The sequence below is a fragment of the Pagrus major genome, chromosome 22 (genome assembly GCF_040436345.1).
Source record: "Pagrus major chromosome 22, Pma_NU_1.0".
Lineage (NCBI taxonomy): Eukaryota > Metazoa > Chordata > Actinopteri > Spariformes > Sparidae > Pagrus > Pagrus major.
In genome coordinates this window covers 11,006,558-11,022,118 of record NC_133236.1, presented here as the reverse complement: position 1 = coordinate 11,022,118, position 15,561 = coordinate 11,006,558, and the positions used below count along the sequence as shown (strand labels likewise).

Genomic DNA, 15,561 nt, shown 5'->3' with positions numbered 1-15,561 from the left:
CCTTTGGCTATTTAAAGCAAGAGGAAAGTAATTCTCCTGCTTCATGTGATGGGATTCTCTGTCTTCTACTCCTCTCCTTTCTTTTCCTCGCTCTGTCGGCGTGTCTGATGTCTTTGAAATGTCTCTGCTGGGATCCGATGTAGGATGAGTTTCCCCTCCCCACTCCTGAGTTGAAAACCTCGGTCCAGCTGACCTTAGACACAGGCTTAGGGAGGAATCCCCCTGTGTTACTTCAGGTGGGGCTGCAACAATATTGACTCAGGAACTCAGTTCATTTTATTAGGCTCATGTTCATGTGTGTGTGTGTGGAGACTGAGATGACGCACAGCAGCTGGAATCTGTTCTCAAACAGCCATCATCCACAAAGCTCATCTCCTCCCTTCTCTTTAAATTCATCTTTTCAATGCCAAAAAAAAAAAAAAAATCCAAATTCAAGTATTCGGTGTCTCCATGGAAACTAGGGTTTAACCTTTTTTTGGTTTGCCAGTACTGGTGTTTAATTAAACACAGAGCTGCAGTATTAAGAGCTATGGTTTTGTTATCAAGCAAACCAGCAGCTTAGCTTTAAACTAGCCAAACTGCCACATGTTGCTCAGGAGGAGGTTGGGACTGCAATGCCTCATTTACACATAGTGATAGGCTGCATTCTCTAAAGAGAAAAAACCTGTCCAAAACTAGATTCAAAAAGTTAAGAGAGTGAGACACCCTGCCTCAAGATTGGTGGTTTATGTAATAGGAAACATTTTATTGCCTTTAATTGTTTTCATATTGCATTGCCATTACATCCCAGTGAGCTTTATCCCCACTGAGATATGATTGTTTTTATTGGAGAACTTGATCCTAATGTAAATCTGGATCTACCAAAGTAGTCTTTTTTTTCAGCCACTATACGATAACAAATAGGACATTGGGTTAGAGTTGGAGGGCCTTGGTGGAGGTATGCGCTCTACTAAGTGCCATTCTAGTTGAGCAACTTTCATCATTCATGCCTATTTTATTTTGGTAACAATTTTATCATTGGTATCTTCTTCAATAACTACTTTATTGTATTGTATTGTATTCTAGAGCTGAGATGGCCGGTATGAAATGTTGATGCCTTCCGGGTGTGACTAGGTTGCATGTGAGTTTAAAGTGACTGTCCTAGAGGCCTAGTGGTTAAGACAGATACTATATACATCCATGGTATAAGTCCAGCTGGGTATCTTTGCTGCATGTCTCTCTATCTCCTCATTTCCTGTCAATCTCTATATATCTCTAAAAAAGACGCTGAATATGCACTTGATGTGTTAGTCAGAGCAGAGCTACATCATACTGCTACTTCGGGGCATTTTGATTACTGCATTTTCTTCTCTACAGGAGGAAACAAACAGTGTTGTTAAAGCTGGAACACACAGAAAGTAATCCAATTTGGTTTCATTACATGCACAGCAGGCGTGGACTATTGAAGCTCTGCACATATAGCTTTGTACATTAGAATTAAACATTCAGGAATTTGCTACAGAACATCTCATGAAGCATAACACTTGAATTTCTGTGTAACTGCTGGATGAATCAGCTAATTGAATGATATTTTTAGCAACTTTACTTGATTGATGAAGTTTGTTTTGATTTATATAATTCACTGGAACTTCTCAGAAATCTAATTGAGATCTTATACTTGATCGTCCATTAGATTTGTGTAAAGTTTGATTCATTGTAGTATAAATAAACCGCAAACATCAACCGTATCCTTAAATCTTATCCTTACCTTCGTACCCGAATTCACTCAGACATGCAGCTATGTTCAGCCTCAGCACTGAAGTGTCATACTGGAGACCAAAAGTGGTTTACGTGCTCGGAAATGGAGCTCTGGTTAGTTTCCTGAACACCTGATAACCCCCTACCCACCACTCGCCCACTTTCTCTCTCACACACACAAACATACCCAAGCTCTGTGTGTGTGTGTGTGTGTGTGTGTGTGTGTGTGTGTGTGTGTGTGTGTGTGTGTGTGTGTGTGTGTGTGTGTGTGTGTGTGTGTGTGTGTGTGTGTGTGTGTGTGTGTGTGTGTGTGTGGCTTTGGTTTAAAAAAGGCTCTGTAGGCCTGCTGCTGTTACTAGAGTGAAAAGGAGATGTGGGAGAATGATAAAGAGCGAGAGAGACGTGTAGAGATGGTGATGGATAACTGTGAAGTGGTGACTGATGAATTGCTCCTTTTGAATCAGAAAACTGACTATATTATGTTTGTAAATGAGCAGAATTTAGCAGACTGTACTTCTGCATTTTAGAAATGGCCTTCACCAACTTAGACAACACACAATTGAAAACTCCCTGCTTGCAAAAAGTGAAAGTATTTCTCAAAGCTTCTGATAAGTATCCATCAACAAAGGTGCACACAGAGCAAAAGATAAACATTAGAAAGGCTGTTACATAACGTACTGATAGTGTTGTGAGCTCAGTGCTCCTCCTCGGGCACCTTTTTATTTGTCTTGTCTGCACACCTGAAGCTTTAATAAATATTTTCCTGTTCAGCAAGCAAGCAGCTTCCAGTGGTCTTTATGTTCTTTCTACCAGCCTGGCTGGATCCACTTTTACCTCTCTGGATACCCTTGACTCAACATTCAGAAATAGTGACTTTTGTCACTGAATTAAAGTTGCTGTATTAAAGTGATATAATGCAGGTTTAGGATGAACAATATAAACACAATCTTCACAGTCAGTGCATGTAATATATAACATGATATTTATACATTTACTTTGGATGTTGTATCCATTAACTACTCCATCAATCTTGTGCCTCTTCTTTTTATTATTTTATTTTTGAAATACTTGTGAGATCAATATACTTGAGATGCATGTAGAGCTGCAAAAATGAATCTTTTAGCTGATTGATCAATTAGTTATTAATTATTGGGTTAATCACCTACTATTTTGACCATCAATTAATGTGTTTGAGTAATTCTTAAAAAAAAAAAAATCCCTGACTCTGACTTCTTAAATGTTATTATTTTCTGGTTTCTTTCCTCCTTTAGGACAGTAAACTGAATGTCTTTGTTGCGGACAAGACATTTGACGTCATCTTGAGCTTTTGGAAACACTGTTTGACACTGTTTTTTCCCCCCATTTCTGACATGTTATACATCAAACAACTTTTTGATTTTTTGAATTGATTATGAGAAATGAATCAACAGATTAATCAACATTGAATTAATCTGTACAGTGTATCGGCAATGAAAATAATCTTTAGTTGCAGGCAGCCCTTAATACAACCTAATACAACCAAAGATAAACTGACCAATACCATAGATTGTTTATATACTAACGTTCCATGGTTAAGAAGCATGACTTTACCCAGTCAAAGCCATAAAGAGCTGATGATGAAAGAGTAAATATTTAAACAAATAAGTCAGGGTTTGATCATAGTTCTCATGTTTGGTGCAGTAAAACACACCTCAAATTCAATCCAGGCTGACATGAATTTGCTGGTTTACAAGCAGGAAAACTACAGCCTGCTTAAAGTTTAATCCACCACTCCCACCCCTCTCTCTCTCTCTCGCTCTCGCTCTCGCTCTCGCTCTCGCTCTCGCTCTCGCTCTCGCTCGCACGCACGCACGCACGCACGCACGCACGCACGCACGCACGCACACTCTTGAGAGACAGGCACCAGGTGGGATCTGGTTTTTTTTACAGCCATAGAGTGAAGTTGCTGAAGTGAAGTCACTTTCTCATAGGAACACAGACGTGACCTTCGACCTCCCTCCTGGGAGACCTTTGACTCTGAGGCGTTAGTCAGAGAGCGGGATGGCTCAGGGTTATCTTTCAAGCTGTCGGCTTTCTCTACACTGTCTCACTTTAACAAGAGTCTCACATGCATTCACATGCACCAATGAGCTATTGTGTGTAGTTACTTATTAAGTGGATGTACTTTGGGCTAACTGATCTGAAAGATGCTCGATTTTGATACTTATAATGATATTAAGTCTAAAACTTTGACTTTAACGATATATCAGCCAATAGTCCTCTTTATTCCAAACGTTCTGTTTTAAAGAGTTGCATTTCTGTACTGCAGTTTCTTGTTATCAGTGTTTACACAGATTAGGGTTGCAGCAATATACTGCTTTCAAGTAATACTGTGGTATGAAAGCTGATGGCTACTGTACCGTGTACATTTGCTCATCTATGGTATTGAATTCTATCATAATAGTGTTATCAAAAATGTATACATTTCAAATTTATTTTAAGTCTCGTTTTCGATTGAGGACCAGCTAACGTTTCTTACGCTAACTAGGTAATATAAAAAGTGTTTGCTAAAGCTAGCAAACATTAATATTGCTAATGCTAGCTGGCTAACGTCAGGACAGTACAGTATGCTGGGCACATAGAAGACGAGAAGATAGATACTTTTATTCTGTACCTTTCTACAACTTTGTAGATGTATTATTTAAAAAAAAAAGATTTGTCTACGTAAAAATGTTATCAAATTGACCTTTAAATATCGTTTAATGGGTTTACCGCTAATATGTACGGTGTGTCACCCACCAGCTTGAACACATACACTTAAGAAGCGCGCGCGCACACACACACACACACACACACACACACACACATACATTCTCACACACTTTCTCCCTCCCTGGTCTCCACCAGGGGTTATCTAACTGATAACCACTATCTACAGTTTTGCCCTACTTTGTGAGTGTGTGCCTCACAATTTTAGGAGGTTCACAGGTATCACTTGCATACCTTTGCTCTCTCTTTGCATTCCTTCACTGATGCCTCTGCCTGGTACAGTATGACAGATGGTACAATATACTGTATGCCTAATATGCACACAGTAACTGCTCACATGAGTTAATTAGCCCTAAACTTAGAGGCAGAGGTGTGCACATCCACTACATGTCAACTCGTTATATAAACACACATACACAGTGACAGAAGTGGTCCAACATCAAAGACGTCACTAAACCTAAGTTGATGCCTCTCTGCTTCGACTTGTCTGTATACTTTATGTGTGTGATATGTGTGTTTGACAGACAGCGTGTAGCAGGCCTTATCCGGGCTGTTGTTTGGAGACATACTGCTGCAGTAGCATTTCGTGCCCGTTTGCGAAATAAAAAGCTGTTAGGGATTATTAGAATGAAAGCTGCCGAAAGGATAAACTGAACAGTTTGTTCTTGTTTTGCTCTCACATTTTTACATTTTGCAGTTTTGAGCTTTTAGCCTGCATGCTTAAATAAGTTGTAATGCAATGTAATGTAATGTAAATATGCAAGAAGTCCAAGCTCAGGCTTGTGTCCTTACAGTCATTTGACTTTTGTCCCTTTTCTGGTCCCTTTTCTACTGAAAGATTTTTCACTGCTTTTATTTTGTTGAAATAAAGCTAACATAAGTTTTTGAAAACAACCCTTAGCCTTAAAGCCAAAATATACACCTTCACAATCACATCTGTTGTTATGTTGGTCTGTGTCTGTGTGTGGCATTGATCCAAATATACTGTGGAGTCCTCATGCTAGCGGTTGTTGCAGTTAATTGTTAAACCATAAACTATCCTTCCCACTTCAGTAATACAAAACTGCAATTGCAAAACAGCAAACAACACTTCCCATGATTCACTCATGGAGACTTTGAGGTTTGACTTAATCAGTGTAAGTGAAGCAAAAGGCCTCACAAAGATAATCAATAACAGATTTACTAGTCTAACATACCTCTTCAAGAAGGGTACTGTAATTAAAAGAAATCTTAGAGATGCAATCTACATTAGATTTATTCAACTGATGCTTATCCAAAGCAACTTACGGGAAGTGCATTAAACCAACTGGATACAACCAAAAAATTACAAGAATAATCTGAGTACAATAACTTCATCAAATGCTGAACTGCTTTGAATGCTCCGTTTATCCGCACCGATTAAAAGTTCTCATCTTGTGAATGAGTGGATGCAAAAGAATCGATGCCGTTTTAATTGTACATGTGACCAAACTTGAGGTTGCCGAGAACTAATTTTTAATAATATGCATTAGTATTGACCTTTTAATCTCAAAGCCTTGTCTGTGTTTTTATTAGAACTCCTTAGTGGCCTTGATGAATGTGTTTGTAGGTCTGACAGTATGGTCTGGATATATGGAGGCTTATCATTGGAGTATGGCCTGGACATTAAAAGTGTTGGACTGCACCATGGCCTTAGTAAGTAAGGAGATTCAGGACTGGGCAGTGGTCTTGAGATAGTGGGTTGAAGGAGGGGACCATGTCTTAGAGGTATAAGGAAATATGGCTGTTGTGCTAGACTTGAGCTTAAGTAAATTTGTTGGACTGTGGCCTTCAGGTGTGGAATGTCAAGAGTTTGTAATAGAGCTGCAACAATTTAAAAAATCAGTTTGACTCAAAAGTCAAAACTCTCTAATTCCAACATCTTAAATGTGAATATTTTCTGGTTCCTTTACTCCTTTTATGACAGTAAACTGAATATCTTTGGGTTGAGGACAAAACGAGACATTTAAGGACATCATCTTGGACTAATCACTGATCATTATTTTTCACCAAACAATCAATTAATGGAGAATATTATCTGCATATTAATCAGCAATTGAAATAATCATTAGTTGCAGCTCTAATGGGTTTATACAACTTGAGCATGATCTGGAGGGCAGGACTGTAGGATTGGACCATGGCCTTGATACGTGGTGGTTTAAGTTGGACTGTTCCATTATCTTGAGGTATAGGTGTGTAGGACTGAACCATGGTGTTCAGGTGTGAAGTTTCAGGCATTGGACATGGGCTGTAAATCAGTGAGTGCAAGACTGGACCATTGCCACACACATGGGGATGTTGTTATGGACCATAACCTGGAGATCTGTTGGACTGTACCATTACCCTGGAGGAATGTGGGAGCAGGACTTGAACTCCATGTGGTTGTACTTGTCCATTCCCAGTGGCCAAAAGGAGACTGTGGTTGTACCGGGCAGTGTGTTAATTATCCACTGCTGGCTCTTAGCTGGGCTTTGTTTGAACCCAAAGTGGACGAGTATCTCCACAGTAACAGTTACCAACGCTTATGCAAGCTCAACAACGGCAATCCTCAATGACCCACATACCAGCAGTAAATCACAACACACACACATTCCTGGCTCCACCCTTCGCCTATCGAACTATGCTCAATGTTTTTACTCTGCCTCACTGTGTCTCTATCAAACATGGGAAGAGGGAGTGATTTTTCTTTTTTTTTTTTTCTTACTATTTCTGTCCACTTAGTCAGTCTTCACCTCCTCTTACCATCTGACGGAGGCCACAAATAGACTTTCACCAGTGTAGAATTGATCGAGTTAAATCTAGTTTAAATCTTTGACTCAGATCACCCTGCGCACACTCCTCAGTCTCAGCTGTACCTTACAAACAAATACACACTCAATCTGTCACCTTAGAAAGTCGTTGGGCCAGTTATCTACGCTTATCTAAAGCTTGCAAGGGTTCCTTTTAAAATTCAAATCTGCTTTTGTTGGCCTCCTGACAGGAAAGACACCGGTGTCGTAGAAAGAAGAACCACAGTCAGGGATTTCCTGCAGCACAACATCCTGTTGTAACATCACGAACTAGAAGATATTTTGATGAATTAAAACCTTAGAGAACTCAGTTACAGTCATAGTTTTACTTTAAAATCCCTTTAGCATATGGACACAATAACATGAACACAATCAATACAATAACCCGCTTGTGTACGCTACTTTAAAGCTTAAAGTTTTGTTGCATTTATTTTAGGGATTTGTTTGTTTAATTTATTGATTAATCAGTTTGTTGTTTGGTCTCTTAACTGTCAGAAAATGGTGAAAAATCAGTGTTTTCCAAAAGCTGAAGATGACATCTTCAATTTTTTCAACAACCCAAAGATTTTAGTTTACTGTCATGGAGGAGTGAAGAAACTGGAAAATATTCACATTTAAGAATTTAAGAATTTATATAATTTTTCCTCAAAAAATAACTGATTTGAGTAGTTTATCAATATAGTTGGTGATTAATTTAATAGTTGACAACTTATCGATTAATTAGATTATGGTGTTCTATTGCCTCATATTGTCACTGTGCTTCAGTTATTTTGTACATGGTTGCTTCCATATTACTGTGATAATTAAACATCCAGTTTGACCTCACTGGGGTGGTCCAGGACTGTTTCTGTCCTGCTTCAGATTTGTTTGTGCTGAGTGCGAGATCATGTCCTCTATTCATTAGAACATAAGAGGAATAGCACATTCTGCTCTCTAATGTCTGCAATCTCCCATGTAGATCTAAGGCGTTCTCAGACCTTTTCAGTGGCAGTAAAAATGAAATATAACGGCCAGTTTTATTGCTGTGTCAGCTCTGTTACATACAACTATATCACGACCGGTTGTGTATCTTTAAGACATTCTTGTTCTATAGTAGACTCTGTGCAGAGGGGAATGTCAATATGTAGGTTATAAATTTGTAGCTGTACACACATACAGTGCAGATAGCCCAGGGTGCCTGTTTGAGCCTGCTGCTTCCACATCCAGCATTGACTCTGACTCTGTTGGAGCCTGTGTGTGTGTGCGTGTGTGAGGATGTGCAAGAGAGACGTTTCCTGCGACCAGTGCAGTGAGATGTGATAAAATAAATGAAAAAGCTAAAACACAATAAATGGTGATGCTTTACTTTATGGGTCAGGAAGTTAGAAACTTTTTTGGAAAGAAAACTATGTTGTTTGTAGGGCTGCAGCTAATGATAACATTGTCAAATGGCCATAACCCCAAGTTATTCTGTTTACTGTCACAGAAGTGTGAAGTTACCAGAAAATATTCATATTAATTGTATCCACTGACATTATAGACAAAAGTCTATTTATAAAAATGGAATTTTTAAATTAATGCTAAATATAGAATTCTTGGCATTACACTTAGTGTTACTGAAGTTGGTTACAGTGCGCAGAGGTTGACAGTCAGGTCAGTGAATGACTGAACAGCCTGCTGGCTCTCAGCCAGTGCTACTTCTCTCCTCTCGTGACAGTCAAAGCTGCTGAACAGTCACATTACTGCACAGTCCTGCTTTAATATTCAGAGTTTGAATCAGCTGACTTTGAATAAACTGAACCATATTCACATTAAATGGGTTATAGTTTGCATGTAAGCATTTTGAGTGTAGTGTATATTCCTGCAGTAAAACCGTCCACCTCCATAAAAGGTTTGTATGATAAACAAATTATTGACTCTCAATCTCTCTCTCTGTCTCTTGAACAGGACTTGGAGTTCCATGGCGTGATGCGGTTCTACTTCCAGGACCGGGTTGCCGGTAACTTCGCCACCAAGTGCATCAGAGTGTCGAGCACAGCGACAACACAGGATGTCATCGAGACACTAGCAGAGAAGTTCAGACCAGACATGAGGATGCTTTCCTCGCCAAAATACTCCCTGTATGAGGTCCACGTCAGTGGCGGTGAGTCTCATAAACTGAAGATAAGAAGTAGAGTAAAGGGGTTGACAATTTAACTAATGTTTCCCTCTTAGGAATGATAATAATTTGACTAGTTGCCTGTAAGATGAACTGGTTTATGTGTCTGTGTGTTAGAAGAGCGTCAGCTAGATCTGGACGAGAAGCCTCTTGTTGTTCAGCTCAACTGGAACAAAGACGACAGAGAAGGACGCTTCGTCCTGAAGAACGAGAACGACATCCTTCCCAAGGTCAGCCGCTCTGTCTGATGTTTTCTTATAACCTGTTTGACTGTCAACCAGTCGGTTTACTACTGAGCTGACTCATCCATTCGGTTATTCAGTCATTGCCTGTGAAAGAAAACAGTTTCAGATTTTGCAATACTGTTCCTTCATGAGAAATCAATTGTAGAAAACAGGAGACCAATAGACTGTGTATACAGGGTTCATAAAAAGTCTTGATAGTTTGGAAAGCACTTAATTTTAACTGTTATGATTACAAATTTTAGCACGTCCCTTTAAGGACCTCGTTGACTCTTCTTCCCCTCTCTCCCAGAAGAGTCAGAGTAATGGCCCAGAGAAGGAGAAGGACGGAGTGATCCAGAACTTCAAGAGGACTTTGTCCAAGAAGGAGAAGAAGAAGGAAAAGAAGAGGGAGAAGGAGTTCGCCCGGATCCCTGACGGAGACGAGCAGGCGCTCAACCGGGAGGACGGGTAACACACACACTCACAGTCATCCATCTTACTGTCCTGCTCTTACATCCTCTCAGTCCTTGGAGAGGATCTTGTTTTTTTTTGTTTTCTTTTAATGCCAAGAAAAGCACAGAAGAGGAAAGAGTGATTTAAACTTTGACCTTTCTGTTCCTCCATCTATCTTTTATTTCAACATATTGTGTCATTCGTCTCCCTCATTTGTAGGGAAAACAGTCGTCTGGCGGCTGAAGTTTACAAGGACATGCCGGAGACCAGCTTCACCAGGACAATCTCCAACCCAGAGGTGGTGATGAAGAGGAGACGCCAGCAGAAACTGGAGAAACGCATGCAGGAGTTCATGAGCAGTGATGGGAGGCCCGACTCAGGTACTTCAGCTGTTTGCTCAAACTTCTAATTAATTCCACACGTTCTGTTTACTCGTATGTCCAGACTCCTAATCTATTTTCAGTTTTTGAACATACATTACAAATGTATAAACAATATACAAATAAAAACAAAACAAAGAAAAAAAGCACATTCCTCTTAAATCCAGACCCTTATCTGCCAAACCCAGCTTGAACTCTGATCATCCCACCATATAGAGTTCAGTATTGTAGGTCTCATAGTTCACAGTGGTTGTCAGAGCAAAACCCTAAGTCAGTGATTTCACTATAGACCTCTGAGGTAGTGTAGTGTTACATAATCCAGATGAGTGTAGGAAGAAACAATCCCAGGAGCTTAAGTAGTAGTGAGACAGAAGCAGCTGCTGAGTAAAAGACATGTAATGGCTCTTCCAAGATCATGGCAAAGCTCACTCAAGCAGTCTCAGATAAGTAGCAGCAAGATTATTTTGATAGATGAAGCGAAAATCTAAGTCTTTGGCCTGATGGACTCGCCTGGTTCCAGACCTCTGAATTGCCACATCTCCAGTTGAACTTGGACATTTACAAATGGGGGGGAATAAAGGAAAAACTGAATTAATGAGTGGAGAAAATTATCAAACACAGATGATTTGAGTATGAAAAAAAACTGGGGTTTCCCCCCAATACTAGAATTATAATTGGTGCAGCCAAACCTTTTCTCTGGCTATGCAAGACTGGTGCAAAACAAAACCAAACCTCTAATGGCTAATTCCTGAACCTGGCTTAAACAAGGACCACTCCTCCTGGCTAAGACATTCTGTGTAGCACAGCATCAGTGGAATATAAAGGGACACCTCACAGCAGTAGGAGCTTAAAAACTGATCTGGGCTGTCGATAAATGGAGCCAAAAACCTGCCCTGAGAGTGAATACGACATCGTGAAAATAATCACCTTTCCGAATGAGGACGACCCAAAGCAGCCAGAGACGGAGCTGGATTGGCTTCAGAACGAGACTGAATGTCCTTGTGTGGCTTAAGGCAAACCTGACGTGAACCCCTGAGAAAATCTGCAGAGTGACCTGAAAATCACAGTTCACTGCTGCTTCTTATCCCGTGTGACAGAGCTCAAGAAATCTGCAGGGAGGGCAGGAAGAAACAGCTGGTGGAGGTGTTCTGCAGCTGTAATCACAACCCATACATAAATGAATACACGCTAAAAATTCGATATTCACATTTTTGACTTATAATAAACTAGTTAACATGTATTTTCACGCTTCATTCACTGACCACTCTGCATCATGTTTACATCAGCTGGTCATCAGAAGACCATATGTTGTGGGAAAATCTCACGCTGACATGTTTACAAACACAGAAATATGTACACGTTTCAGTATATGAATCAAACACACTGGCTGGTTTCGGTGTGTGACTCAGGCATTACCTAATCACTCTGCCAGACAGACAGATGGACCACTGAACCGACTCTAAAAACAGCTTTAACCACTGTCCACATACGGCAGACTCACACACACACACACACACACACACACACACACACACACACACACACACACACACACACACACACACACACACACACACACACACACGGTGGGACAAGACGGCTTGTGGTTAGACAATGACGTTCTCCCAGAAGAAAGTGCTATTTTAGACAAGCTCATTTTATGTAATGCTTCTGAAAAATCCTGTTTGCTTTGCAGAAGACTCCTTTTGGGTTTGTGAAAGTGATCGTCTCTAGATGACACTTCACAGTCACAAGATTACAAGTGTGGTATATGTTCCAGTCTCCTGCTGCTAGTTATTTTTTTTCAAGGAAACTGAATTGAAACACATAAAAATAAAATACAAACAAAACTAACATCTGTGTACATGTAGCACATTCAAGTCAGTAACCCCATACAGAATAATGTTGGGATTCATATCCAGGTAGGACAGGTATTAAAGGGTTTCCTGTTATCTTGAGAATTGTCATAACCATTTATTGACTGGCTTGGATTGGGCTGGAGCTAAGGAAGACTTATCTTAGATTTGTATTTTGTTTAGATCATGTTGGATCGGTAAATTGAGTTACATAGTGTGATTTTAAGACACACGTAAGAAAAGAAGAGTTTGGTCAATGTTTTCTATCATGTTGTACAAATGTTGTAGAGGCTTTTACTTTTCAAAAAGCTTTAGGGGAAACAGCTGAATATTTTTATTTATTTTTTTTAATATTTGGACCAAAAGTGGGGATGGGAATTGATAAGATTTTTTTGATACCAATACAATCATCGATTCTTCTTATCAGTCAGATTTTTTAAAATCAATTCCTTTATTGATTCCTGAAAAATGTTCTCTGTGGAACAGTGGTAGTGCAAACGGGTTGTTAGTGTCAATGCAACTGTTCAATTATCTCTGAGTCTGAACACACTGATGGGTCAGTCGAGCTCGCTGTATTTTGATGGATTGATGAAATTTGAAAGTGTTGGAGCAAATAATGTTCAAATACCAAGTAGAAAATTGTTAGCAGGCTTGAATGGCTAACAAAATGTGTCTTGCACCTTCCTGCAGGAGGCACTTTGCGGATATACGCTGACAGTCTGAAGCCCAACATCCCGTATAAAACCATCCTGCTCTCCACAAGAGATACGGCCGACTTTGCTGTGGTGGAGGCGCTGGAGAAGTATGGGCTGGAGAAGGAGAACCCCAGAGAGTACTGCATTGCCCGGGTAACAATACTCACCTTACTACAACTTCTTCACCTTGAACCTAATCCTCTAATCTCATGCTAAACAGTATAAAATACCTCCTCCGCTGTTTAACATCTTCTCAGATAGACACAACATACCAAAAACATCAAATTTGATCTTTTTCCATCAAAGTTGAGTCTATTTTTGTGGAACATGATGGTTTTGTCCTCTTTTTCTTTGACTTGCAAGTCTCTCCAGCTGCAGTAGATACCATTTGAAGATAACTTGTCACACTGAGTACACTCATATTTGACTGCAGCACTTCATTTGTCATAATTTGATATACAGTGAATTTATTGTTAACTGCTCGACACCTACATCTTTCCAACCGCTATCTTCCTATCTCATCTGTAAACACCTCCATCATCCTTTTGAGACGCTGTGCAGAGGACAGCCAAGGTCGTGGTCACATGCACAGGAACACACACACACACACGTATGAATGCACACACTCTTCATTGCCCCGGCAGATTGAAACAAAACGCTACTTGGCACTAAAACCTTTGGGAGGAATGCAATTCAATTGCTTTCAGACTGAGTGCTATAGCAGCAGCAGATGCTCCACGTCTGTGTGTGTATGTGTAAGTGTGTGTCTTTCATTGTGTGTGTGTTTGTGCGCGTGTGTGTTGCTGTGATGGTGAACTTGGCTGCCCTCCCCACAGCCTCTCCCATATCTATCCTCTCAGATGGACATTGGCTACGGACAGTCATATGAAATAACCGCTGCTCCCACAGCCAGTACAGTGGAATCTCCAGAGACCACACACACACACACACACACACACACACACACACACACACACACACACACACACTGCTGATAGTCAGTAGCAATTTGCTGATGAGACTAAAGCACAGGGAAAGTCCATTAGGTTAGTGAGCATGAGGAATAAGCACTGGTGTAGTAGCTAGTAGCATGTCAGCTAGTGTGTTTATGTTCGGGGGGAGGGGACGTTAACAGAGATGAGACTGAACAGGATGTAGATATGTAGGGCAGCTGTGATATCCTATAAAGAAATACAACAAACTGCAATATTTATGAAGCCGGAGAACATCGTTTAATTCAGCACCGTTCTTTGTTCTCGTAACTGGGTCATATACAGTTCATATACTGGTTATTAGCTCACGTCAATGCCTTATAAAGTAATGTTCTGCAGCAACAGAGGCAAAAGATTAAAATCAAATACGTATTCCAGACAATTTAATGTGATAAATTAAGATTAGTCACATTTTTAGCAAATCAGAACACATGAAACAAACCTTTCAACTAAGAATCTTTTCAATCATATAATCTCCCAAAATATGTGAAACACGCTAATAGACCTTTTCCACAGCAGCCATTTTGACATCAAACAGTAGGGTAAACACAGGTGTTACCAATGATACTTATTAAGATTCTGTTCCATTTAGGTCAAACAGAGCCAAGGTGCTGCTATTGTGCATGTTGGCTCACTAGAAAGTCTCCGCTACACTTAATGGAACGGAACCTTCATTGATTGTCATTAATTAAACCAGTATTTACCTTCTATTTCATGTCAATATGGCTGCCATGAAAAAGGTCTTATAAATTGTGGCCCTGTCATTGTTGGGCTTTGATATCTTTAGTTGCTTAACTGACTGATGTTTGTCTTTCTTGTTTTTTGTGCAGCAAGAAGAGAAGTCCAGCAAGGATGTGATTCTGGACGATGCTGAGTGTCCATTGCAGATCTTCAGAGACTGGCCTGCTGACAGAGGTAACTCACATAGAAACATTAGGGCTTGTCCAGAGATTTGAAAGTGTGTAGAATTAATTAATTGTAACAGTTATATTTTTAAGCTTGGGAATATGATTGAATTTGAAGATACTCTTTGAAAAATGCTTTATTTTCAATTATATTACTCAGGATCATAACATATAATCAAAGTTAAAATGAGCAGCTTGTAAAAAAATAAGTGACTATAATCATTGATTGCTGTGGGCATAGATGCATTCTGTGAATTGTATTTTCCCAAATGCAATTATAATCACAATTTAGATGTGAATTTTACACTCATGCTCACACGTACACAATCTGTCTTCTATAGATCTACATGCCTCTCGCTCACTCAGTTCCTCTTTTCTTGGTTACTATCGCCCCCTCCTGCTGTCTAACAGTCATTACAACTTTGTCAGCAGCTCTTCACCTCTTGATTTTGTGGTGTTCTTTGTTTTTCAGCATCAAAGAGGAGTTGGGTTGTTAGCATGAGCACACAGATTGGGCTTATTCTCCTCAATTTGAAGACGACAATACACAAAGACATATCACCTGATTTAATTCTGAATGATCTGTCATTAACCAAATAAGCTTTTTGAAAAGTAATACGACAGTTT

At 39.8% G+C, this 15,561-nt stretch overlaps 1 protein-coding gene across 4 annotated transcripts in view; it reads left to right on the top strand.

Annotated features, from left to right (window-relative positions):
* The window catches only part of afdna (afadin, adherens junction formation factor a), a 113,618-nt gene that overhangs the window by 26,212 nt on the left and 71,845 nt on the right, over nucleotides 1-15,561 (top strand). For 3 of the 4 annotated variants that reach the window (XM_073492721.1, XM_073492720.1, XM_073492719.1), the window contains exons 2-7: nucleotides 9,219-9,414; nucleotides 9,547-9,659; nucleotides 9,964-10,121; nucleotides 10,326-10,486; nucleotides 13,033-13,190; nucleotides 14,860-14,944. In XM_073492721.1, coding sequence (XP_073348822.1) covers nucleotides 9,219-9,414; nucleotides 9,547-9,659; nucleotides 9,964-10,121; nucleotides 10,326-10,486; nucleotides 13,033-13,190; nucleotides 14,860-14,944 — 871 coding nt within the window. The remainder of the gene's footprint in view (nucleotides 1-9,218; nucleotides 9,415-9,546; nucleotides 9,660-9,963; nucleotides 10,122-10,325; nucleotides 10,487-13,032; nucleotides 13,191-14,859; nucleotides 14,945-15,561) is intronic. The other variant, XM_073492722.1, reaches the window with a different exon arrangement.